Source organism: Pholis gunnellus (assembly GCF_910591455.1).
Source record: "Pholis gunnellus genome assembly, chromosome: 3".
In the NCBI taxonomy this organism is placed as follows: domain Eukaryota; kingdom Metazoa; phylum Chordata; class Actinopteri; order Perciformes; family Pholidae; genus Pholis; species Pholis gunnellus.
This window is the reverse complement of record NC_136529.1, coordinates 29581416-29608915: the sequence shown is the minus strand read 5'-3', so window position 1 is coordinate 29608915 and position 27500 is coordinate 29581416. Positions and strand designations below refer to the sequence as shown.

General features: G+C 44.4%; 1 protein-coding gene across 1 annotated transcript in view; it reads left to right on the top strand.

Annotated features, from left to right (window-relative positions):
• The window catches only part of ptprt (protein tyrosine phosphatase receptor type T), a gene marked incomplete at its 3' end in the record, with an annotated part of 196071 nt that overhangs the window by 52503 nt on the left and 116068 nt on the right, over positions 1 to 27500 (top strand). Inside the window, exons 6-9 of the mRNA XM_079185368.1 lie at positions 1186 to 1295; positions 18614 to 18815; positions 19635 to 19737; positions 20873 to 21149. Coding sequence (XP_079041494.1) covers positions 1186 to 1295; positions 18614 to 18815; positions 19635 to 19737; positions 20873 to 21149 — 692 coding nt within the window. The remainder of the gene's footprint in view (positions 1 to 1185; positions 1296 to 18613; positions 18816 to 19634; positions 19738 to 20872; positions 21150 to 27500) is intronic.

Sequence of the window (27500 nt, the reverse complement as noted above, 5' to 3'; positions counted from 1 at the left end):
TGGGGACAAGGACTTGTACAAAGAGTCAAGTACAGGTTTAGTGAGGCGGTGAGAGACGCTAAACGTCTGTCCTCTGAGAAACTGCAACACCAGCTCTCAGCACGTGACTCTGCTTCTGATGGTGCTGATCAGCTGTCTCTGGTGTTTACAGACATCTTCAACACCTCCCTGGAGACATGCTGCGTACCAGCCTGCTTCAAGGCCTCCACCATCATCCCCCTCCCCAAAAAACCAGGATCACAGGACTCAACGACTACAGGCTCGTCGCCCTGACCTCTGTGGTCATGAAGTCCTTTGAGTGCCTTGTCCTGTCCCACCCAAAAGACCCACTCCTGGACCCCCTGCAGTTCGCCTACAGAGCCAACAGGTCTGTAGACGACGCAGTCAACTTGGCCCTTCACTTCATCCTCCAGCATCTGGACTCCCCAGGAACCTACGCCAGGATCCTGTTTGTGGACTTCAGCTCTGCCTTCAACACCATCATCCCGTCTCTGCTGCATGACAAGCTCTCTCAGCTGCACGTGCCCGACTCCACCTGCAAGTGCATCACAGACTTCCTGTCTGACAGGAAGCAGCGCGTGAAGCTGGGAAAACACGTCTCAGCCTCCCGGACCGTCAGCACCGGTTCCCCCCAAGGCTGCGTTCTCTCCCCTCTGCTCTTCTCCCTGTACACCAACAGCTGCACCTCCAGTCACCAGTCCGTCAAGCTGCTGAAGTTCGTGGATGACACCACCCTCATTGGACTCATCTCTGGTGGGGATGAGTCCGCCTACAGGTGGGAGACTGATCATCTGGTGACCTGGTGGTCTGAACAACCTGGAGCTCAACGCTCTAAAGACAGTGGAGACTTCAGGAAGAACGCAGCCCCACCGAGAATATAACATCGAGTAACACACAGACTCATATATGTGTTGGTACTGTAGTGTTCTCTCTGTCATATATCTATAGAGGTGTATAGATATATATATATGTATATATATCTATATATATCTATAGAGGTGTATAGATATATATACATATATATATACTGTATATGTATTGATGATGATGATGATGATGTATTGATGATGATGATGATGTATTGATGATGATGATGATGTATTGATGATGATGATGATGTATTGGTGATGATGTATTGATGATGATGATGATGATGATGTAGTATTGGTCTCTCTGTCTCTACAGTTCCAGCCTCGGTGCCCATGGAGTCTCTCCAGAATACTCCGTATGAAGAGAAGATCTTCATTCAGTGGAAAGCTCCCAACGAGACCAACGGGGTCATCACTCTGTATGAGGTCAGTCACAGACGTCACACTCACATATACTCTATATATATATAGATACTCTATATATATATATATATATATATATATATATATATATATATATATATATAGATCTATAGCACTCAGCAGCAGCTCAGAGGAGAATCTTTAAAAGAGAAACGTTGGCCTTGGAAATGAAGAGAAAGAGAAACTTATCCCTCGACAGTCCTTGAGACAACGTGTGGAGTGAGTGAGATAGAGAGATAGATTGTGACTGTGTGTGTGTGTGTGTGTGTGTGTGTGTGTTGGGGGTTCTAGATGGTTTATTTGGGTTGAAGTTGAGTTGAGCCCTCTGTCTAATGAATTATTGACCCGTTCTCTGCCTCCTGTCTGCCTCTTATATCACTGCATCAAGGAGACACCTCACACCAAGACCTGGCAGGGCTATTAGAGAGAGTGTGTGTGTGTGTGTGTGTGTGTGTGTGTGTGTGTGTGTGTGTGTGTGTGTGAGTGTGAAAGGATATTTCCATGATACCTCAGTCACAATGATCTTATAGCGATTTGTTTCCTTTTTTCTGCAGCTGATGCAGTTTGTCTGTTTAAACCAATGAGATAATGTTTCCATCTGACTTCAGTCACTTTAATCACGTCTCAATAGTTTTGATGTAGCAGACGGACATCGTGTCACATTGTTGCATCATGTTGGTGATGTTTTAAAGTCTACATGGTGAAACAGCTCAGCAGCCTCTAGAGGTTCTCAACTGGTGGCTCGCGGACCCGTTTTCAGTGGGTCGCGGGCCTTTGCCTGTAATGCTAATAGACAGCATAGAAGAACACACACACTGTGTGTTTTCATGCTAATTGAACGAAACGCAAGTACGACAGCGACCACATGAGATGTGGATTTTCTTACATTGAGGACAAAAGTGTGTTTTGTGCAGCGAGGTTCTGACACAAGAAGGCATGAAGCCGTCAAAAGCCTCTCAAAGATAAACCTGTTGAGGACGTTCAAAGACGACTTCAAGACCGGAGGACGTCACACGAGTCTCACTGACCTGCAGCGTGGACGTGTTGGATCAATCAGCAGCAGATCAACTGAAAACTATTCGTCAGTCAAATGACACGAAGTAGACGAATTGAAGACATCAAACAACAGACCACAGCTCCAATGAAGCCAGTAGTCATTCTGCGGACGGGGACTGACAGGAACTACTCATCAGCACCAGAGAGCTGCTACACGACGCCTGCAGAGGACGAGTTCAGCTCAGCTTCAGACGCTCCATCTTCTCATTAAAGCATTTGAGAAGTTGCTTGTCATTGAGGGGGGATGGTGGGTCCCGCAGCCAGACCAGGTAGAACCGCTGGTCTAGAGGACAGAAGAAAGCAGTCGTTACCAAAAGCTGTGATTTGGATTGAGGGGTGAAGATATGAAATGTAGAAATTGAATCAGCATCATTGCTTATTGGAAGTTAAAGCTAAAAGAAAGATTTATTTTGTGAGTCTGCAGAGAGGAGGAGCTCTGCTCAGCATCACATGTGAACACATCATGATAATCTCATCTTTTACTTTCATCCAATACTCATTCTACTGAATGGAGCTTCAATGCACCACCATGTGACACCATGTACGGCTCTTCTTCATCACTAAGCTGTTTCTGTCAGTATTACTAACGTGAAGATCTATTGTCCTCTAATATTATCAGGGATCGATGACCTGAAAGCATTAATGCTCATATTTGTAATAAATATATCTAACATCATGAAATAGCTTGTTTTGGTTTTCACAATTAAAACATTTAACAACAAAATCATAAAAGCTGCCAATCGTCACATTGGACCAGCTGGAGATGGAGAACGTTTCTTCTTGTGAGCAGCATTAACGTCACTGTTGACTCTTGTGTTTCTATTGTCAGTAGTTATTAGGACGATGGCCGGTATCGTCGTATTATATTTTTTCGGCTGGATGGAGAATAAATGTTCTTCTTACACATCTGGCTCCGTTTAGCCTCTATCGCTCTGAAGCATCCGTCTCCAGTCCGTCCGCTCATCACCGTCTCTGAGACCTCCATCAGGCCCGGAGCCACAGCTTGAACCACACTCTGGGACATGGATTCGATCTTGTTTTGTGTGCGTTTCATTAATGTGAGTGTGAGCCGCCCTCTCTGCTGGCGGAGGCTTCATGTGTTAAACATATCGGAGGCTCGACACAAAGCGCAGCTATTAGAGATAATTACTATAATTGCAGCTATTGACGGGATTAAAGGCATCATCTGCGACATCTAAAGGGCTCCTGTTGTCTCCACTCATGTTCCCATCGCTGCGCTGGAGGAACACCGGATGAATTAGACCTCTGACAATGAGGAGAGATAAGGAGAAAGAGAAGAACGAAGGGAGAGTATAGCACCATTACATGAATTCATTCTGTGTGCAAATATGATCACTTCATCTCCTGCTTCTATTACTATAATTACAGCTAATTACAGGATTAAAGGATACATCTGGGTGAGATCTAAAGGGAGCCCCCCCCCCCCCCCCCACTGTCCTCTTCATCTGAGAGCAGATAAATGATGTCTGGGGAAAGGGAGGGAGGGAGGAGGGGAGGGAGACAAACATGGATGATCATTTGATCATCACAATCTTTTCCATGAACGTACGAGGAAACAGACGATAATAAATCCGCATTATTTCTGGTATTGATGATCATCTCTGAATATGGATTCATCTGCTGCAGTTTAAGGAATAATCTGCTGCACTAAACAAAGTCTTTAAGTCTCAGAAACCTTTGAGATCCAGCAGATTAGATTCAATATGAGGTTTTACTGGTTTTACTGGGATCTTCTTAAAGCGATCAGACATCATCCTTAGCTGACAGAAGAGCTCTCAGCCAATCAGCTGGCGTGTTTGTCACACTGGAAACTTCTAATCCAGAAGAGGATCCCGTCCTGCAAGATTAGACCCGGTTAGTTTCAGGGATTTTAATCTTTTTAAACACTTGAACTGGTTTCAACCCGGGCACCAGATCTGTTGGTGGATTTAGGTATTTCAGGTTTTAAAGGAGGGACTTTACAATCATGGGGTTCAAGATCTTCAATCGGTTTCAGACAGACTCGATTGATTTGTAACGTCAGGCCATCGATATGAAACACAGGAGGTCTCCAAAGACCTCCAAAGACCTCCAAAGACCTCCTAACACCATCCTGGGTCATGGTCCCTGTTACCATGAGAAGACCAGGGATGGAAGGATGGATGGATGGATTGATGGATGGATGGATTGATGGATGGATGGATGGATGAACAGATGGACGGATGGATGGACGGATGAATGAATGGATGGATGGATGGATGGATGGATGGATGGATGGATGGATGGATGGACGGACGGATGGATGGACGGATGAATGGATGGATGGACGGATGGATGGATGGATGGATGAACGGATGGATGGATGGATGGATGGATGGATGGATGGACGGATGGACGGATGGATGAACGGATGGATGGATGGATGGATGGATTGATGGATTGATGGATGGATGAACAGATGGACGGATGGATGGATGGATGAACGGATGGATGGATGGACGGATGAATGGATGGATGGATGGATGGATGGATGGACGGATTGATGGATGGATGGATGGATGAACGGATGGACGGATTGATGGATGAATGGATTGATGGATGAACGGATGGATGGATGGATGAACAGATGGACGGATGGACGGATGGATGGATGGATGGATGAATGGACGGATTGATGGATGAATGGATTGATGGATGAACGGATGGATGGATGGATGAACGGATGGACGGATTGATGGATGGATGAATGGACGGATTGATGGATGAATGGATTGATGGATGAACGGATGGATGGATGGATGAACGGATGGACGGATTGATGGATGGATGAACGGATGGACGGATTGATGGATGAATGGATTGATGGATGGATGGATGGATGAATGGATTGACGGATTGATGGATGGATGAACGGATTGACGGGTGGATGGATGGATGGATGGATGGATGGATGAACGGATGGACGGATTGATGGATGAATGGATTGATGGATGGATGGATGGATGGATGGATGGATGAATGGATTGATGGATGAACGGATGGATGGATGGATGGATGAACGGATGGATGGATGGATGAACGGATGGACGGATTGATGGATGAATGGATTGATGGATGGATGGATGATCAGATGCTGAAGCTAACACTGACTAGAAGAAAGCAGTGGAGCAGATCACAGCATGGTTAGTGTTGCACACACTCACACACACACGCACACACTCACAGAGACACACACGCACGCACACAGACACACACACACACACATGGAGGCATGTTTCTGCTCGATCTGAAGAGAGAAACAAACGGAGGGTTGAAGAAATCAAAGCGCTGCTCTGGTGTTTAAAGAACAAAGATCAGAAATAATTGACTCTTTTACAAGTCAAAGACAGAAATAGAGACGAGACATGAAGACATGAAGACATGAAGACATGAGACACTGAAGAGAGAAGAACTTTCATCTTCTCTCCAGCTTCTCTTTCCTCTGTTTCTCATTCAATAAATGGACTATATTTAGTTTGGTGTCCTTGAGCTGCTGACCTCATTCAGTGTGTATGTGTGCTATCACTTACACACCTGTGTGTACTGTGTGTTGTACTGTAGGCCGGTGTGTACTGTGTGTTGTACTGTAGGCCTGTGTGTACTGTGTGTTGTACTGTAGGCCTGTGTGTATCTGATATATGTCTTACAGTTTCATCAGATCATCACAGCCCAAGAAAAGGAGCATCTTCTTCTTCTGTGGTTTCATCATCAGCTCATGGTTTCAGTAGCAGAGTTCTTCTGTTTCCTTCTTTACAATCACTCCAATAATTCTATTTAGTCACAACAGTTTGATTACAAACAGCTTGAACATCACAATGTGTTTATAATTTCATCTTCATGTCAAAACAGCATGGCTGCTAGAAAACAAGATTTCATATCAATAAGACACACAAACAGTTCAACTCACGCACACGGAGATCTTAAATAAATACATTAAATGGATAAATAAATAAAAAGATACATTAACAGATTGATTAAAAAAATACAAAATAAAAATACAGGCCTCGTAGCTGCAGCTAATGGGTACAGACAACAATAGACACATACAGACAACAATAGACACGTACAGACAACAATAGACACATACAGACAACAATAGACACGTACAGACAACAATAGACACGTACACACAACAATATACACGTACAGACAACAATAGACACATACACACAACAATAGACACGTACACACAACAATAGACACGTACAGACAACAATAGACACGTACACACAATAGACACGTACAGACAACAATAGACACATACACACAACAATAGACACGTACAGACAACAATATACACGTACAGACAACAATATACACGTACAGACAACAATAGACACGTACAGACAACAATAGACACGTACAGACAACAATAGACACGTACAGACAACAATAGACACGTACAGACAACAATATACACGTACAGACAACAATAGACACGTACAGACAACAATAGACACGTACACACAACAATATACACGTACAGACAACAATATACACGTACAGACAACAATATACACGTACAGACAACAATAGACATGTACAGACAACAATAGACACATACAGACAACAATAGACACATACAGACAACAATAGACACGCACAGACAACAATAGACACATACAGACAACAATAGACACGTACACACAACAATATACACGTACAGACAACAATAGACACATACAGACAACAATATACACGTACAGACAACAATAGACACGTACACACAACAATATACACGTACAGACAACAATAGACACATACAGACAACAATAGACACGCACAGACAACAATAGACACATACAGACAACAATAGACACGTACACACAACAATATACACGTACAGACAACAATAGACACATACAGACAACAATATACACGTACAGACAACAATAGACACGCACAGACAACAATAGACACATACAGACAACAATAGACACGTACACACAACAATATACACGTACAGACAACAATATACACGTACAGACAACAATAGACACATACAGACAACAATAGACACGTACACACAACAATATACACGTACAGACAACAATAGACACATACAGACAACAATATACACGTACAGACAACAATAGACACATACAGACAACAATAGACACATACAGACAACAATAGACACGTACACACAACAATATACACGTACAGACAACAATAGACACATACAGACAACAATAGACACGCACAGACAACAATAGACACATACAGACAACAATAGACACATACAGACAACAATAGACACGTACACACAACAATATACACGTACACACAACAATATACACGTACAGACAACAATATACACGTACAGACAACAATAGACACATACAGACAACAATAGACACATACAGACAACAATAGACACGTACACACAACAATATACACGTACACACAACAATATACACGTACAGACAACAATAGACACGTACACACAACAATATACACGTACAGACAACAATAGACACATACAGACAACAATAGACACATACAGACAACAATAGACACGTACACACAACAATATACACGTACAGACAACAATAGACACATACAGACAACAATAGACACGCACAGACAACAATAGACACATACAGACAACAATAGACACGTACACACAACAATATACACGTACAGACAACAATAGACACATACAGACAACAATATACACGTACAGACAACAATAGACACGCACAGACAACAATAGACACATACAGACAACAATAGACACGTACACACAACAATATACATGTACAGACAACAATATACACGTACAGACAACAATAGACACATACAGACAACAATAGACACGTACACACAACAATATACACGTACAGACAACAATAGACACATACAGACAACAATATACACGTACAGACAACAATAGACACATACAGACAACAATAGACACATACAGACAACAATAGACACGTACAGACAACAATATACACGTACAGACAACAATAGACACGTACAGACAACAATAGACACATACAGACAACAATATACACGTACAGACAACAATAGACACGTACAGACAACAATAGACACATACAGACAACAATATACACGTACAGACAACAATAGACACGCACAGACAACAATAGACACATACAGACAACAATAGACACGTACACACAACAATATACACGTACAGACAACAATATACACGTACAGACAACAATAGACACATACAGACAACAATAGACACATACAGACAACAATAGACACGTACAGACAACAATATACACGTACAGACAACAATAGACACGTACAGACAACAATAGACACATACAGACAACAATAGACACATACAGACAACAATATACACGTACAGACAACAATAGACACGTACAGACAACAATAGACACGTACAGACAACAATAGACATGTACAGACAACAATAGACACGCACAGACAACAATAGACACATACAGACAACAATAGACACGTACAGACAACAATAGACACGTACACACAACAATATACACATACAGACAACAATATACACGTACAGACAACAATAGACACATACAGACAACAATAGACACATACAGACAACAATATACACGTACAGACAACAATAGACACATACAGACAACAATAGACACATACAGACAACAATAGACACGTACAGACAACAATAGACAGTCCACAGTGCACAACAGACAAAACACACACTACAAAGAATAAATAAGAGAAGGAAGTGTTTACTGTACACCGTATGAAACATGACTGACATCAGAAAGGCTTCAGTAGAACACTGAGGCCTCCTGAGTCCTTTAACAACACCTTCACAGGAAACAACCTGGCCTTGTTCTCTTCTAGTTACCTCTAGTGAGGCCGGGGTTAGGCCGATCACTGAGCCAGCCTTCCTGATCATCTTATTGATCCTGAGCAGTGATGCCGCCCCCCCAGCAGAGCACAGCATACTAGAGGATACTAGCCTACAAGGCCTATCCAAGGCCTATCCAAGGCCTACCCAAGGCCTATCCAAGGCCTATCCAAGGCCTACCCAAGGCCTACCCAAGGCCTACCCAAGACCTATCCAAGGCCTACCCAAGGCCTACCCAAGGCCTATCCAAGGCCTATCCAAGGCCTACCCAAGGCCTACCCAAGGCCTACCCAAGACCTATCCAAGGCCTATCCAAGGCCTACCCAAGGCCTATCCAAGGCCTATCCAAGGCCTATCCAAGGCCTATCCAAGGCCTATCCAAGGCCTACCCAAGGCCTATCCAAGGCCTACCCAAGGCCTATCCAAGGCCTATCCAAGGCCTACCCAAGGCCTATCCAAGGCCTACCCAAGGCCTATCCAAGGCCTATCCAAGGCCTACCCAAAGTCAATTGAAAGCTGTTCTTGAACCATTTGGAGGGTGTGCATGGATGCACGCCCCCACACACACATTGTGCGCCGGGCTTTAATCTCAAGCACTCCATCTTCCTGTAGCCAATCGGGACTCCTCCCCATTTTATCCAGCCAATCACACAACCCCGAGAGCCCCACAAGCCAAAACCTACAAGCAGCTTCTCAGCAGGCGGCTACGCCTCCCTCGACATCTCCAGCTCTTCATGTCTAATATTCCTCTTTTTATTCGTCCCGTGCTTCCTGCTGCTGAGGCCTCGCTTCTCTCTTTATTGCCTCTGTTGACTTTGTTCTTCTCAGTACACATAAACATGATAAACATGATTGTTCTCTCTCTCATATCCACATCTCAGGTAACAGCATGCTGGAGGAACAGATCCAGGATCTGTGACTCTGACCTTTGACCGTGAGCTTACAGCTTCTGTTTGAACATATAACTGAAGCTCTGCGTGCTTCTGTTAATACCTAAATGCAAAATAGAACAAAGCAAAGTAACAACACAGATTCAGTCACAGACTGAGGGTCGTGTCTGTTTCTGCCAGTCTGAGATGAACAGCTCGTCTGCAGAGGATTCTGCTGGTGGCAGTGAAGCAGCAGCAGCATGTGTGGCCCACATCAGCGTCTAGAGGGAGAGTGCTCTTTCTGTCACTCGTCTTCACTCGGCTGACAGGAAGTAGCCGTTTGGCTGTCAGACGAGCGAGAAGACGATCCGAGCCGTTTCCCGTCAAACTGTCAGCAGTGGCTGATTTTGCAGACGGATTTGAACGCTCCATCTCTGATCACCTCTTCAGGGTGGGCTGAGTGTCGACTGTGATATGTTTGCCGTGGGTTTGGTGTTTATAATGAGGTGAACTTTGGGTCGCCACAGCAGACGAAGCGTTCCAAAGCTCCGGTTTCCTGTCAGTCGCTCCTCGCTTCTGCCTCATGACCGCTGATTGAACGGCCTGATTTAGAGATGGAGGCCTTTGTTGGTGATTAACAGCCCGGCTGTTTATGAGGCGAGATTGTTCCATCGCTCTCTGGTGTATATTTATCTCAGCGAGAACAATACTACGGCCTGGAAACGGTATCAGGCTATATTTAGTCCTCATCTCGCTCTGTCCTTCTGTCTTTCTCTCTCTTATCAAGACTTGATGAGAACAATAGAGGTCTATTGTCTGTTGCTATTTCTTTCTCCAGTTAGCTTATCTTGTACCGAACAATAGAGACGTGGGACGAGGAAAACAGCAAACACCCCGTTCCCCTCCGTGTGTTCACGTGTGCGTGCACCAGTGTTTACGTGTGCATCTTTGGATCGGTGTGTTTTCATTTGTGTTTGCCTTTCTGTTCGTAGTGACCTAGAATGTCTCCACACTTTAATGCCGGGAAGCAGGAGAACAGTCTGTCCCCAATGGAAGCTTCTGAAACCAGAAATGAAACCTCAAACTGTAGATGCCTCCAGAAGTGGACGAGCAGGAGGTGCCTGGGTGCATGGTGGGGGAGGGGAGGAAGAGAGACAAGTGTATTCAGGTTGTATCTATGCAACTATTATATACATACAAATATATATATATATATATATACTGTATATACTATAAGTGCTGTTGAATCGGCAGTCTTCCTGTCGTGGATTTCCGTCGGGAAGCTTTGAGATGGAAATGATTTGATGTTGTGAATATTGGGTCTTGACACACTTAGTAAAGACTTTGAGGGCAGAAACATATTAATATTTATTATGTTGGAACTTCAGAGAATATATTTAGATGTAGTAAATGGGAGGATATGTGGTGTACAATATTCTCTTTTCATATTGGAGAATGTGGCTAATCAGCAGGACAGGATGTGTCGCACTACAGTCTCCATTCTTTCTCTGTTCTTCATGTTCAACAAGCTCTTCAGCTGCATTCAGAGCAAAGTCATTGTGTTTCATATTTTAAACTAAAGCCTCTCTTAGCTGTTAGCACAGTTAAGAGCGTTGGCAACTAGCACAAAGCAGTCTGATTGTATGACATCAAATCAAGAAATGACAGAAGAAAAAGTCAAAGATGTTAGAATTTATTCTTAAAAAGATGAAAACATATCTGTAATATGGTTAAGAAAGAAAATGATCCAGCTGCTAAATGACAAGAAGAGGACGTGTATTGGCCTGCATCACGTGGAGCTATGCAGTCATATGAACACTGGTCAGTACGCATCCTGTTTATCACTATAAACACAGAGTACAGCTTCATCAGCTGGGTCACAGGTCAAATACGTACAGTTGAAGTCAAAAAGTGTGGAAGACATTCGGTTGCATCGTTGTGGAGAATTACATTGTTTTCATCATTGACATGCAAAACTGCCATTGATTGTGTTTTCCAGGCCGGACTCCTGAGAAGTTACAAAACAAGTGAAGAGAAGTTTATTCAGCAGCGTCGCTGCAGAGGATCTGCTACATGCTGAGAACGTAGAGAGGAACGAAGCGCTGCAGACGCTCTAATAAAGCTAACGGGAGCAGGAGAGGAACGAAGCGCTGCAGACGCTCTAATAAAGCTAACGGGAGCAGAGAGGAACGAAGCGCTGCAGACGCTCTAATAAAGCTAACGGGAGCAGGAGAGGAACGAAGCGCTGCAGACGCTCTAATAAAGCTAACGGGAGCAGGAGAGGAACGAAGCGCTGCAGACGCTCTAATAAAGCTAACGGGAGCAGAGAGGAACGAAGCGCTGCAGACGCTCTAATAAAGCTAACGGGAGCAGGAGAGGAACGAAGCGCTGCAGACGCTCTAATAAAGCTAACGGCAGCAGGAGAGGAACGAAGCGCTGCAGACGCTCTAATAAAGCTAACGGCAGCAGGAGAGGAACGAAGCGCTGCAGACGCTCTAATAAAGCTAACGGGAGCAGGAGAGGAACGAAGCGCTGCAGACGCTCTAATAAAGCTAACGGGAGCAGGAGAGGAACGAAGCGCTGCAGACGCTCTAATAAAGCTAACGGGAGCAGGAGAGGAACGAAGCGCTGCAGACGCTCTAATAAAGCTAACGGGAGCAGAGAGGAACGAAGCGCTGCAGACGCTCTAATAAAGCTAACGGGAGCAGGAGAGGAACGAAGCGCTGCAGACGCTCTAATAAAGCTAACGGGAGCAGGAGAGGAACGAAGCGCTGCAGACGCTCTAATAAAGCTAACGGGAGCAGAGAGGAACGAAGCGCTGCAGACGCTCTAATAAAGCTAACGGCAGCAGGAGAGGAACGAAGCGCTGCAGACGCTCTAATAAAGCTAACGGCAGCAGGAGAGGAACGAAGCGCTGCAGACGCTCTAATAAAGCTAACGGCAGCAGGAGAGGAACGAAGCGCTGCAGACGCTCTAATAAAGCTAACGGGAGCAGAGAGGAACGAAGCGCTGCAGACGCTCTAATAAAGCTAACGGCAGCAGGAGAGGAACGAAGCGCTGCAGACGCTTTAATAAAGCTAACGGCAGAGAGGAACGAAGCGCTGCAGATGCTCTAATAAAGCTAACGGGAGCAGAGAGGAACGAAGCGCTGCAGACGCTCTAATAAAGCTAACGGGAGCAGAGAGGAACGAAGCGCTGCAGACGCTCTAATAAAGCTAACGGGAGCAGAGAGGAACGAAGCGCTGCAGACGCTCTAATAAAGCTAACGGGAGCAGAGAGGAACGAAGCGCTGCAGATGCTCTAATAAAGCTAACGGGAGCAGAGAGGAACGAAGCGCTGCAGACGCTCTAATAAAGCTAACGGGAGCAGAGAGGAACGAAGCGCTGCAGACGCTCTAATAAAGCTAACGGGAGCAGGAGAGGAACGAAGCGCTGCAGACGCTCTAATAAAGCTAACGGGAGCAGGAGAGGAACGAAGCGCTGCAGACGCTCTAATAAAGCTAACGGGAGCAGGAGAGGAACGAAGCGCTGCAGACGCTCTAATAAAGCTAACGGGAGCAGGAGAGGAACGAAGCGCTGCAGACGCTCTAATAAAGCTAACGGGAGCAGGAGAGGAACGGAAACCACAAAACTGAACTCAAAGAGCATTTCTTCAACAGAGCCTCGTAAACATTGTTTATTTCCATTAAACTTGGCTGTAGCTTAAAAGACACACACACTCACAAACACACACACACGCACTCACGCACTCACACTCACACACTCTCACCCTCTCACACACACACACTCACTCACACACACACACACTCTCACCCTCTCACACACACACACACACACACACACACACACACACTCACTCACACTCACACACACTCTCACCCTCTCAAACACACACACACACACGTACTCACACACACACACACTCTCACCCTCTCACACACACACACACTCACACACGCACACACGCACTCACACACACACACGCACACACACACACGTACTCACACACACACACTCACACACACACTCACTCACACACACACACACACACACACTCTCACCCTCTCACACACACACACACACACGTACTCACACACACACTCACACACACACGCACTCACACACACACACACACACAATAAGGCACCCTTAATAATGGATTATTATAACGTTTGTGTTGACAGGTTATATAAACTAGCGTAGCCTCTTTCAGCTTTGACTTTGAAGAAAGAAAGTACAAAGTATGAACAAATGTCTTGTAATTTATCTCTTAACTGAACTAAACTCTCCCGTATATTTCTGTCTCTTCACATTCTTTCTCTTTTCTACCTAAATCTCCTTTTAACCTCCTTCACTTTCTCATCACACACACACACACACACACACACACACACACACACACCGCTGAGTTATTCCTCACAGACTCATACTCTATTACCCAAGATGCAATGCCCCACTGCATGCCTGCCTTTTCATTGACCAATAAAACAACCTGAGCTTTATGGCTCTACCGATTCCAAGTACATCAACTATAGAGAGAGGGGGGGAGACAAAGAGAGAGAGAGAGAGTGAGAGAGAGAGGCAAAGAGAGAGAGACAAAGAGAGAGAGAGACAAAGAGAGAGAGAGAGACAAAGAGAGAGAGAGAGGCAAAGAGAGAGAGAGAGACAAAGAGAGAGAGAGAGAGAGAGGCAAAGAGAGAGAGAGACAAAGAGAGAGAGAGATAATGGGTGAGTAGATCACTAAAAGAGAGAAAATGGAGAAAATAGAGACGGGGTAACTCAATGGACAAAGAAATAAAACAGAGATGTAATATGGAGAAGGGGGGAAAGAAAGAGAGAAAGAACATTAAAATATAGAGAGCTGTTCATGACTAATAAAATGAGCAAAGCCAAACTGCAGCGTAGATGAAACAGAAGATATTTTATTGTGTCAGTTGGAATAAATATCTATTGATTCAACATGTTTTAGTTTTAGAGCCTCGTCTTCTGTCGGATAAGGTTAGATTAAGTTTGGTTAGGTTAACCCTAACCACTTGTTAGGTTAGGTTAGGTTAGATTAACCCTAACCCCTTGTTAGGGTTAGGTTAGATTAAATTAGGTTAGGTTAACCCTAACCACTTGTTAGGTTAGGTTAGATTAAGTTAGGTTAGATTAACCCTAACCACTTGTTAGGGTTAGGTTAGATTAAATTAGGTTAGGTTAACCCTAACCACTTGTTAGGTTAGGTTAGATTAAGTTAGGTTAGGTTAACCCTAACCACTTGTTAGGTTAGGTTAGATTAAGTTAGGTTAGATTAACCCTAACCACTTGTTAGGGTTAGGTTAGATTAAGTTAGGTTAGGTTAACCCTAACCACTTGTTAGGGTTAGGTTAGATTAAGTTAGGTTAGGTTAACCCTAACCACTTGTTAGGTTAGGTTAGATTAAGTTAGGTTAGATTAACCCTAACCACTTGTTAGGGTTAGGTTAGATTAAATTAGGTTAGGTTAACCCTAACCACTTGTTAGGTTAGGTTAGATTAACCCTAACCACTTGTTAGGGTTAGGTTAGATTAAGTTAGGTTAGGTTAACCCTAACCACTTGTTAGGGTTAGGTTAGATTAAGTTAGGTTTGGTTAACCCTAACCACTTGTTAGGGTTAGGTTAGATTAAGTTAGGTTAGGTTAACCCTAACCACTTGTTAGGTTAGATTAAGTTAGGGTTAGGTTAACCCTAACCACTTGTTAGGTTAGGTTAACCCTAACCACTTGTTAGGTTAAGTTAGATTAAGTTAGGGTTAGGTTAACCCTAACCACTTGTTAGGTTCGGTTAAGTTAGGTTAGGTTAACCCTAACCACTTGTTAGGTTAGATTAAGTTAGGGTTAGGTTAACCCTAACCCCTTGTTAGGTTAGGTTAGATTAAGTTAGGGTTAGGTTAACCCTAACCACTTGTTAGGTTAGGTTAAGTTAGGTTAGGTTAACCCTAACCACTTGTTAGGTTAAGTTAGATTAAGTTAGGGTTAGGTTAACCCTAACCACTTGTTAGGTTAGGTTAAGTTAGGTTAGGTTAACCCTAACCACTTGTTAGGTTAGATTAAGTTAGGGTTAGGTTAACCCTAACCCCTTGTTAGGTTAGGTTAAATTATGTTAGGTTAACCCTAACCACTTGTTAGGTTAGGTTAGATTAAGTTAGGGTTAGGTTAACCCTAACCACTTGTTAGGTTAGGTTAAATTATGTTAGGGTTAGGTTAACCCTAACCACTTGTTAGGTTAGGTTAAATTATGTTAGGTTAACCCTAACCACTTGTTAGGTTAGATTAAGTTAGGTTAGGTTAACCCTAACCACTTGTTAGGTTAGGTTAGATTAAGTGAGGTTAGATTAACACTAACCACTTGTTAGGGTCATGAAATCCTCTAAGCTGCTCTCTGCTACGCTTCAGGACCACATTCTCACTCCAGGTCCTCTCTTTGTGTCCACCTGCAACCCTCAATCCTCTCTCTCTCTCACACACACACACACACACACACACACACTCATCACCACGCTCACATGCACTAACATGCACTAAACGTCAGGCTGTGAACAAAGAGAAGCTCTGATATGAACACCAGAGACTTGATTCTCTAGATCTATGTGAAAGGTAATGATGAGATATTAATGCTCTAAAAGTTAATCACGGTTCCTTTAATACAGTTCGATACATATTTTGGGGTCAGCAAACACGGGCAGATTAGAGATCAAATGCAGCAAAGCTTTCTGGGTAAAACTGGAGGGTTTCTTGAGTGTTTGTGTCTGCGTCTCTATTCTTTACAGTCTTGCTCTCTGTTTGACCTCATAGAGAGACTTTAGTAGACCAGGACGTTCGTTCCTGTGGAACTAAAGGCTTCTGCCCTCACTTTCTGTTTCATCGAGAAACCAAACCCAGAAGACAAGCGACAGGAAACAGGAACATCGGTTCGGCTTCAGCGCTGAATGTTGGACAAACTTCGCCGTTGGTGGAAGTTTCTGCCTTCCGGTTACTTCATGTTGTCTCTGCTGCTTTTATTCATTCTTCATCTCTCCTCCATCGCTCCTCCTCACGAGCCACTTTATGTAGCTGGTTATTTCATTCTTACTGGAGGCTGAAAGACCAACACACACACACACACACACACACACTTTGTGAAGGGCTGAAATGTGTTTGGGGTTGAATTGTTTTTTTCTTTTCTACCAGTCAATACTCTTTTGTGCCGACTGTCATTCACAATGACAGCTGTCCTCCAGTGTTCCAGTACCGCGCATGTGTGTGTGTGTGTGTGTGTCTGTGTGCGTCTGTGTGTGTCTGTGTGTGTCTGTGTGTGTCTGTGTGTGTCTGTGTGTGTCTGCGTGTGTGTGTGTGTGTGTGTCTGTGTGCGTGTGTGTGTGCGTTTGTGTGTGTGTGTCTATGTGTGTGTCTGCGTGTGTGTGTGCGTTTGTGTGTGTGTGTGTGTGTGTCTGCGTGTGTATGTTTGTGTGCGTGTGTGTCTGCGTGTGTGCGTGTGTGTGTGTGCGTGTGTGTCTGCGTGTGTATGTTTGTGTGCGTGTGTGCGTGCATCGACAGTTGTCCGTTGAGAGCTGATGAAGAGCTGATGAAGAACTGATGAAGAGCTGATGAAGAGCTGATGAAGAGCTGATGAAGAACTGATGAAGAGCTGATGAAGAGCTGATGAAGAACTGATGAAGAGCTGATGAAGAGCTGATGAAGAGCTGATGAAGAACTGATGAAGAGCTGATGAAGAGCTGATGAAGAACTGATGAAGAGCTGATGAAGAACTGATGAAGAGCTGATGAAGAGCTGATGAAGAGCTGATGAAGAGCTTCTTCCCGTTTCGTGTCTTTGGGTGGATTTGCTCGATTGCTTCTCGTCTCGTGTGGAGAAACTCAGACCAGTGAAGACACAACGTCTCCTCAGCGTCTCCTCAGCGTCTCCTCAGCGTCTCCTCAACGTCTCCTCAACGTCTCCTCAGCGTCTCCTCAGCGTCTCCTCAGCGTCTCCTCAACGTCTCCTCAGCGTCTCCTCAGCGTCTCCTCAGCGTCTCCTCAGCGTCTCCTCAGCGTCTCCTCAGCGTCTCCTCAACGTCTCCTCAGCGTCTCCTCAGCGTCTCCTCAGCGTCTCCTCAGCGTCTCCTCAGCGTCTCTGGAGTCCAACATGGAGGACAGATTACTGCTGTAGAGTTCAAACTGAGACACAGTGAGGAGAGTAAACCTAGTTCAGCGTTAATAGCAAAGTGAAATAGTGAAATCAGCTCATTGTGAATGTTTTAAAGAGTTTTTGTGACGACATCAATGTCTTGAACTGGATCACATTTAAATCAGAGATGAGACGTGTGTCAGCGGTTCCTCAGCGTTCCTACGGTGTTCTCTGGAGAACATCTTCCTCTGTTTTCTCTCCTGAAGTCCATCAACACGTGTCGGTTCAGCTCATTGAGTTTCTAAACATGTAACAAAGAAGCTGAATGAGTGTAAAGTGAGCCAACGTGAGGTCAAAGAGAGTAAACTGTGTCTCCGTCTGTCTCCAGATCACCTACAAGGCTCTGAGCTCGTTGGACCCCAGCGCCGACCTCACCACCCAGAGAGGCCGGGTGTTCAAGCTGAGGAACGAGACCCTCCACCTGTTCGTAGGCCTCTACCCGGGGACCACCTACTTCTTCACCATCAAAGCCTCCACCAACAAGGGCTTCGGCCCGCCCATCACCACCCGCATCTCCACCAAGATAGCAGGTCCAGACCCTCCTCGTGTTCACGTGATTACTCTGTTGATGTGACGTTTGGTCTTTGCTCTCCAAATGCACAAAGACATTGTGACACACTCGTGCTCATTATGAGGAGAATCGCTCTGTGTCTGTCTGAGCGACTCGTTTCATATCTTCTCCTCTGTTCGTGTCCAGACCAAAACAGAAACAAAGCGGAGCGTCTTTAGTGGCAGCAGGCGGCCTCACGTGTTCATTCATTGGTTGTGGAGCTCGTCTGTCAGCTGACGCCTGTTCTGTCTCTTTGTATTCAGGTTTCTGTCTTCTTCTTCAATTATAAAAAGGTCACGTCTGTGTTTATTAATCTCATGACTTCATTGATCGGTGTCACATGACCAAACATGAGATCTGAAGCAAATAAGGAAACTTCTGTTCTTAGAAGCTTTGAGGTTCCGTTTTATGTTTAATATATCGATGTAGGAACAGAACCAGAGTCTGTGTGTGAAACCTGAGCCGCTGACGGAGGAAGAGGTTTCAACTAACAGCTGCAGACGGACCGATGATGGATGTACGGGAGGAGGGCTTAGTGTGTGTGTGTGTGTGTGTGTGCGGGATGAGGGCTCTGTTTATTAAGATGACATCATGTTATGAATGGTTAAATCAGAAGAACCAACAGATCCAAACAGGATTGTTGATTTGTTTTTATTATTGATTTCATATTCAGTGTGTTTGTACTTCCTGAGTGATGTCACATCAGTTATGATGTGTGATGACATCATCATTATTCTACAGTGTCTCAGTGTTCAGTAAAAAGTCATAAAGTCATAATTATATTCTCTTTGACCATCAGCCCCGATGATGCCGGAGTACGAGTCTGAGGCTCCGATGAACGAGACCGAGACCACCATCACCATCCTGCTAAAGCCCGCCCACTCACGAGGAGCACCAATCAGGTACCTCCTCACCTGAAGCTTCGCTGTCATGTCACTTTCTGTCCCTTCTGTTATTTCTCTCCTCCTCTCCTCTCCTCTCCTCCTCCTCTCCTCTCCTCCTCCTCTCCTTCTCTCCTCCTCTCCTCTCTTTATCTCCTCCTCTCCTCTCCTTCTCTCCTCCTCTCCAGTCTTTATCTCCTCCTCTCCGCTCCTTCTCTCCTCCTCTCCTCTCCTCTCCTTCTCTCCTCTCCTCTCCTCTCCTCTCTTTATCTCCTCCTCTCCTCTCCTTCTCTCCTCCTCTCCTCTCCTCTCTTTAACTACACACACACACACACACACAGACAAACACACACACACCTACACACACTCTCACACACACACACACACACACACACACACACACACACACACACACAGACAAACACACACACACCTACACACACTCTCACACACACACACACACACACACACACACACACACACACACACACACACACACACACACACACCAACACACACTTCAGCAATTATCTTTTATGAAATCTGCCAAACGGGAGCTGAGGATCATCGACCGCGGCTCTTCTCACACACATTTCCCTAATTGCGTATAATTGTGAAGTGAGTTGTCAGCGTGGAGGACGGAGGTAATTGCTGAGAGCCGCTGGGTTAGTCCTGACCGCTGGAGGAGCCTCACACACACACACACATGCGCAGACAACCAGACACGGGCAGATAGAGAAACATCTAGACTTATCAATATAAAAACATACATGAATGTAAAAAATACTGTCACACACACACACACACACACACACACACACACACACACACACCATGTCTTACTTTAGTGCTGAGTCAGCATCTGTCAGCTGCTTTCTTAGAACTGGGAGAGGATCCTCTCTTCCTCTTTTCTCCCGTTAAAGGGTTTTTGGGGAGTTCTTCCTGTTCTGATGTGAGGGTCAAAGGTCAGAGGATGTCGTATGTGTACGGATTGTAAAGCCCTCTGAGGCTAATTTGTGATTTTGGGTTACACAAATATAAATTGAATTGAATTGAATTTACCTGAAGTTTGAGTTGAGGTATAAAGGAAAAGCGATCCGTAGTATTCAGATCAATGAGCTCCGTCAGAGTTAACGTAACTTTATTTTGTCTCCAGCTCCTACCAGCTGGTTGTGAAGGAGGAGCGTAAGTCTAAGACCCGCCGCTCTGCCTCCGAGGCCCCCGAGTGTTTCTCTGCTCCGGTGAGCTTCCGTAACGCCTCCTCCCTGGACTCCTCTTACTACATGGCCGCTGAGCTGAGCCCCTCCAGCCTCACCGTGGTGCAGCCGTTCACGGTGGGAGACAACAAGAGCTACGGAGGCTTCTGGAACCCTCCGCTGTCTCCGGCTAAGAGCTACAGCATCTACTACCAGGCCATGAGCAGAGCCAATGGGGTGAGTCTCAACACTCAAGTCCTCTCTCCTTCTCCAACACTTTACTATTTAAATCACTTCCACATAAACAGTCACACATGTTTGCACTCTGCACTTCTTCTGTAGAAGCTACGATCACTCTGCACTTCTTCTGTTGAAGCTACGATCACTCTGCACTTCTTCTGTAGAAGCTACGATCACTTTGCACTTCTTCTGTAGAAGCTACGATCACTTTGCACTTCTTCTGTAGAAGCTACGATCACTCTGCACTTCTTCTGTAGAAGCTACGATCACTCTGCACTTCTTCTGTAGAAGCTACGATCACTTTGCACTTCTTCTGTTGAAGCTACGATCACTCTGCACTTCTTCTGTAGAAGCTACGATCACTTTGCACTTCTTCTGTAGAAGCTACGATCACTTTGCACTTCTTCTGTTGAAGCTACGATCACTTTGCACTTCTTCTGTAGAAGCTACGATCACTCTGCACTTCTTCTGTAGAAGCTACGATCACTCTGCACTTCTTCTGTAGAAGCTACGATCACTCTGCACTTCTTCTGTAGAAGCTACGATCACTCTGCACTTCTTCTGTAGAAGCTACGATCACTCTGCACTTCTTCTGTTGAAGCTACGATCACTCTGCACTTCTTCTGTAGAAGCTACGATCACTTTGCACTTCTTCTGTTGAAGCTACGATCACTCTGCACTTCTTCTGTAGAAGCTACGATCACTTTGCACTTCTTCTGTTGAAGCTACGATCACTCTGCACTTCTTCTGTTGAAGCTACGATCACTCTGCACTTCTTCTGTAGAAGCTACGATCACTCTGCACTTCTTCTGTAGAAGCTACGATCACTCTGCACTTCTTCTGTAGAAGCTACGATCACTTTGCACTTCTTCTGTAGAAGCTACGATCACTCTGCACTTCTTCTGTAGAAGCTACGATCACTTTGCACTTCTTCTGTAGAAGCTACGATCACTTTGCACTTCTTCTGTTGAAGCTACGATCACTTTGCACTTCTTCTGTAGAAGCTACGATCACTCTGCACTTCTTCTGTAGAAGCTACGATCACTCTGCACTTCTTCTGTTGAAGCTACGATCACTCTGCACTTCTTCTGTAGAAGCTACGATCACTTTGCACTTCTTCTGTTGAAGCTACGATCACTCTGCACTTCTTCTGTAGAAGCTACGATCACTTTGCACTTCTTCTGTAGAAGCTACGATCACTTTGCACTTCTTCTGTTGAAGCTACGATCACTTTGCACTTCTTCTGTAGAAGCTACGATCACTCTGCACTTCTTCTGTAGAAGCTACGATCACTCTGCACTTCTTCTGTAGAAGCTACGATCACTCTGCACTTCTTCTGTAGAAGCTACGATCACTTTGCACTTCTTTAAATCTTTAGGAGGGAAAACCTGCAGACAATATTCAGATGAATATGAAACATTAAAAGGCAACAAAGAAGTTCAACCTGAAACAAAATGATTCACAACTTCAACTGAACTTTTGAATTCCCATAATAATCAAAGTCCTGAGAGGGTTGTTTTCATTTTCCACTGCCGTAACCACGGTAACTCAGTTTGGTGAGCAGGGCCGTTTGTGTGTTTGTGTGTGAGTGTGTGTGTGTTTGTGTGTGTTTTAGTGTGTGTGTGTGTGTGTGTGTGTGTGTGTGTGTGTGTGTGTGTGTGTGTGTGTGTGTGTGTGTGTGTGTGTGTGTTTGTGTGTGATGTTGTGTGTGTGCTCCGTATATGTGCAGACCCTAAATCCGGTCACATAAGAATTCCTTATTTGATTGGATCTCAGTCAATCCAATCAGTGTGAGGTTTGTTTGGGTCCTGGATTGGAGATTGGGGGGGGGGGGGGAATTTGATAAGGAAGTCAGGCATGGAACACCGACACACATTCATAAAACTCACGAATTTCTGCCGATAAATATCAACCATCCCAAAGAGAAAGAAGTCTCAAAACGCCGTCTCGTGATTCGTTAGTTTCCAAACCTCTGTAGTCATCATGTTCCTCTTCATGTTCCTCTTCATGTTCCTCTTCATGTTCCTCTTCATGTTCCTCATCATGTTCCTCATCATGTTCCTCTTCATGTTCCTCTTCATGTTCCTCTTCATGTTCCTCTTCATGTTCCTCTTCATGTTCCTCATCATGTTCCTCATCATGTTCCTCTTCATGTTCCTCATCATGTTCCTCTTCATGTTCCTCATCATGTTCCTCATCATGTTCCTCTTCATGTTCCTCATCATGTTCCTCTTCATGTTCCTCATCATGTTCCTCATCATGTTCCTCTTCATGTACCTCTTCATGTTCCTCATCATGTTCCTCTTCATGTTCCTCTTCATGTTCCTCATCATGTTCCTCATCATGTTCCTCATCATGTTCCTCTTCATGTTCCTCTTCATGTTCCTCATCATGTTCCTCATCATGTTCCTCTTCATGTTCCTCTTCATGTTCCTCTTCATGTTCCTCATCATGTTCCTCATCATGTTCCTCATCATGTTCCTCTTCATGTTCCTCTTCATGTTCCTCATCATGTTCCTCATCATGTTCCTCATCATGTTCCTCTTCATGTTCCTCTTCATGTTCCTCATCATGTTCCTCATCATGTTCCTCATCATGTTCCTCTTCATGTTCCTCTTCATGTTCCTCATCATGTTCCTCATCATGTTCCTCTTCATGTTCCTCTTCATGTTCCTCATCATGTTCCTCTTCATGTTCCTCTTCATGTACCTCTTCATGTTCCTCTTCATGTTCCTCATCATGTTCCTCTTCATGTTCCTCATCATGTTCCTCATCATGTTCCTCTTCATGTTCCTCATCATGTTCCTCTTCATGTTCCTCATCATGTTCCTCTTCATGTTCCTCTTCATGTTCCTCTTCATGTTCCTCATCATGTTCCTCTTCATGTTCCTCTTCATGTACCTCTTCATGTTCCTCTTCATGTTCCTCATCATGTTCCTCATCATGTTCCTCTTCATGTTCCTCTTCATGTTCCTCATCATGTTCCTCATCATGTTCCTCATCATGTTCCTCATCATGTTCCTCATCATGTTCCTCATCATGTTCCTCTTCATGTTCCTCTTCATGTACCTCTTCATGTTCCTCTTCATGTTCCTCATCATGTTCCTCATCATGTTCCTCTTCATGTTCCTCATCATGTTCCTCATCATGTTCCTCATCATGTTCCTCTTCATGTTCCTCATCATGTTCCTCATCATGTTCCTCATCATGTTCCTCATCATGTTCCTCATCATGTTCCTCTTCATGTTCCTCTTCATGTTCCTCTTCATGTTCCTCATCATGTTCCTCATCATGTTCCTCATCATGTTCCTCTTCATGTTCCTCTTCATGTACCTCTTCATGTTCCTCTTCATGTTCCTCATCATGTTCCTCATCATGTTCCTCTTCATGTTCCTCTTCATGTTCCTCATCATGTTCCTCTTCATGTTCCTCATCATGTTCCTCATCATGTTCCTCATCATGTTCCTCATCATGTTCCTCTTCATGTTCCTCTTCATGTTCCTCATCATGTTCCTCTTCATGTTCCTCATCATGTTCCTCTTCATGTTCCTCATCATGTTCCTCATCATGTTCCTCATCATGTTCCTCATCATGTTCCTCTTCATGTTCCTCATCATGTTCCTCATCATGTTCCTCATCATGTTCCTCTTCATGTTCCTCTTCATGTACCTCTTCATGTTCCTCTTCATGTTCCTCATCATGTTCCTCATCATGTTCCTCTTCATGTTCCTCTTCATGTTCCTCATCATGTTCCTCTTCATGTTCCTCATCATGTTCCTCATCATGTTCCTCATCATGTTCCTCATCATGTTCCTCTTCATGTTCCTCTTCATGTTCCTCTTCATGTTCCTCATCATGTTCCTCATCATGTTCCTCTTCATGTTCCTCATCATGTTCCTCATCATGTTCCTCATCATGTTCCTCATCATGTTCCTCATCATGTTCCTCTTCATGTTCCTCTTCATGTACCTCTTCATGTTCCTCTTCATGTTCCTCATCATGTTCCTCATCATGTTCCTCTTCATGTTCCTCATCATGTTCCTCATCATGTTCCTCATCATGTTCCTCTTCATGTTCCTCATCATGTTCCTCATCATGTTCCTCATCATGTTCCTCATCATGTTCCTCATCATGTTCCTCTTCATGTTCCTCTTCATGTTCCTCATCATGTTCCTCATCATGTTCCTCATCATGTTCCTCTTCATGTTCCTCTTCATGTACCTCTTCATGTTCCTCTTCATGTTCCTCATCATGTTCCTCATCATGTTCCTCTTCATGTTCCTCTTCATGTTCCTCATCATGTTCCTCTTCATGTTCCTCATCATGTTCCTCATCATGTTCCTCATCATGTTCCTCATCATGTTCCTCTTCATGTTCCTCATCATGTTCCTCTTCATGTTCCTCTTCATGTTCCTCATCATGTTCCTCATCATGTTCCTCATCATGTTCCTCATCATGTTCCTCATCATGTTCCTCTTCATGTTCCTCATCATGTTCCTCTTCATGTTCCTCATCATGTTCCTCATCATGTTCCTCATCATGTTCCTCTTCATGTTCCTCTTCATGTTCCTCATCATGTTCCTCATCATGTTCCTCATCATGTTCCTCATCATGTTCCTCATCATGTTCCTCTTCATGTTCCTCATCATGTTCCTCTTCATGTTCCTCTTCATGTTCCTCATCATGTTCCTTTTCCCTCAGACAGAAGGGTTCATCTTTCTACTCCAGTCTTCTTTCTAAGTGGTACTTTGGTGAGCTGGAGTTACACCTTAAAGATAAAGATGCAATGTGTGAGGTTTTGTTTGTTTAGATCTACAGTCATGAGTCACAAACAAAGTCAGATCTTCACCAACAGCAGGAATGTGCAGAATATAACCAAGTGCTGTTAAGATAACATGCTTAACAATCTCCACAAGAGACCCTGACTCTGATCTACGCTCAGTGTTCTCTCTCATTGGTCAATGTAAATCCAAAGTATTAAGAGACAGGAAGGGGCGGGGCTAGCTGGTAAACTCATTCAGTAAATACAAGTCAGTTCATTTTATTAAGTTGAAACTACATCTTAAACATTTCATCCTTTAAAGAAACGAGATGAGAGCTGTGAGGAAACCTTCTACTCCGTCTCTATTATTCTCGTTGTTATTCTAACAGTGCCTTGCTCAAGGACTCCTCAGCAGGCTGAGACCGGCTCTGCATTCGACTGACAAAGACGAATGTCAGGATCAATTCAATATATCCTTGATATTCTGTGAGGACACGAGGACACGAGGACACGAGGACAAAAGGACACGAGGACAAAAGGACACGAGGACACGAGGACACAAGGACACGAGGACACAAGGACACAAGGACACAAGGACACAAGGACACAAGGACACAAGGACACGAGGACAAAAGGACACGAGGACACGAGGACACAAGGACACGAGGACACAAGGACACAAGGACACAAGGACACAAGGACACAAGGACACAAGGACACAAGGACACAAGGACAGGGATATTGGGTCAATCAAGGATTAATCTTTATTCAGTAATTTGTTTCATTAATTCTGAGAGATGGTTTCAGAGATGGTTTCTCTCCTTTATCTGAGAAGATCTGGGAGATGAAAGAATCTTCCTCCTCCTCTGCTCCTCTTCCTCTGCTCCTCAGAGAGAGGAGGGCCCGTACATCGCTGCTTTCATTTCTATTTGTATTCTCTCTTTGTCTATTTTTCTATCCTCCCCCTCTTTTTTCTACTTCTTTTCACTCATTCTCACATCGTCTCACTCTCTTTCCTTCCACCCCTCCATGTCTCCTTTTCATGCTTCCTTCCACCCCTCCATGTCTCCTTTTCATGCTTCCTTCCACCCCTCCATGTCTCCTTTTCATGCTTCCTTCCACCCCTCCATGTCTCCTTTTCATGCTTCCTTCCACCCCTCAATGTCTCCTTTTCATGCTTCCTTCCACCCCTCAATGTCTCCTTTTCATGCTTCCTTCCACCCCTCAATGTCTCCTTTTCATGCTTCCTGTCATTCCCACCTCCTTCACTTGTCTTCTCCATAACTTTGTTCTCCTTCTATTATTTTTCCTCTCCGTGTTTTGTTCATTCCATTCTCCTTCATGTGTTATTGCCTTCTATTTTCCTCCTACTCCTTTTTTTCCTTCTTTCTTCCTTTTCCTCTCTCTCTCTCTCTCTCTCTCTCTCCCCCTTTCTCACCCCCCCACCCCCAGGGGTGACATCAGTTTGATGCCAGTCTCTCATCTCCCATCATTGTGCCAATTAGTCGACGCTCTGCACATTTAAAGTGCTCACCAACGGCAATCTTGATTTCTCCCTCGATGTCATGTGATGTCACACACCACAC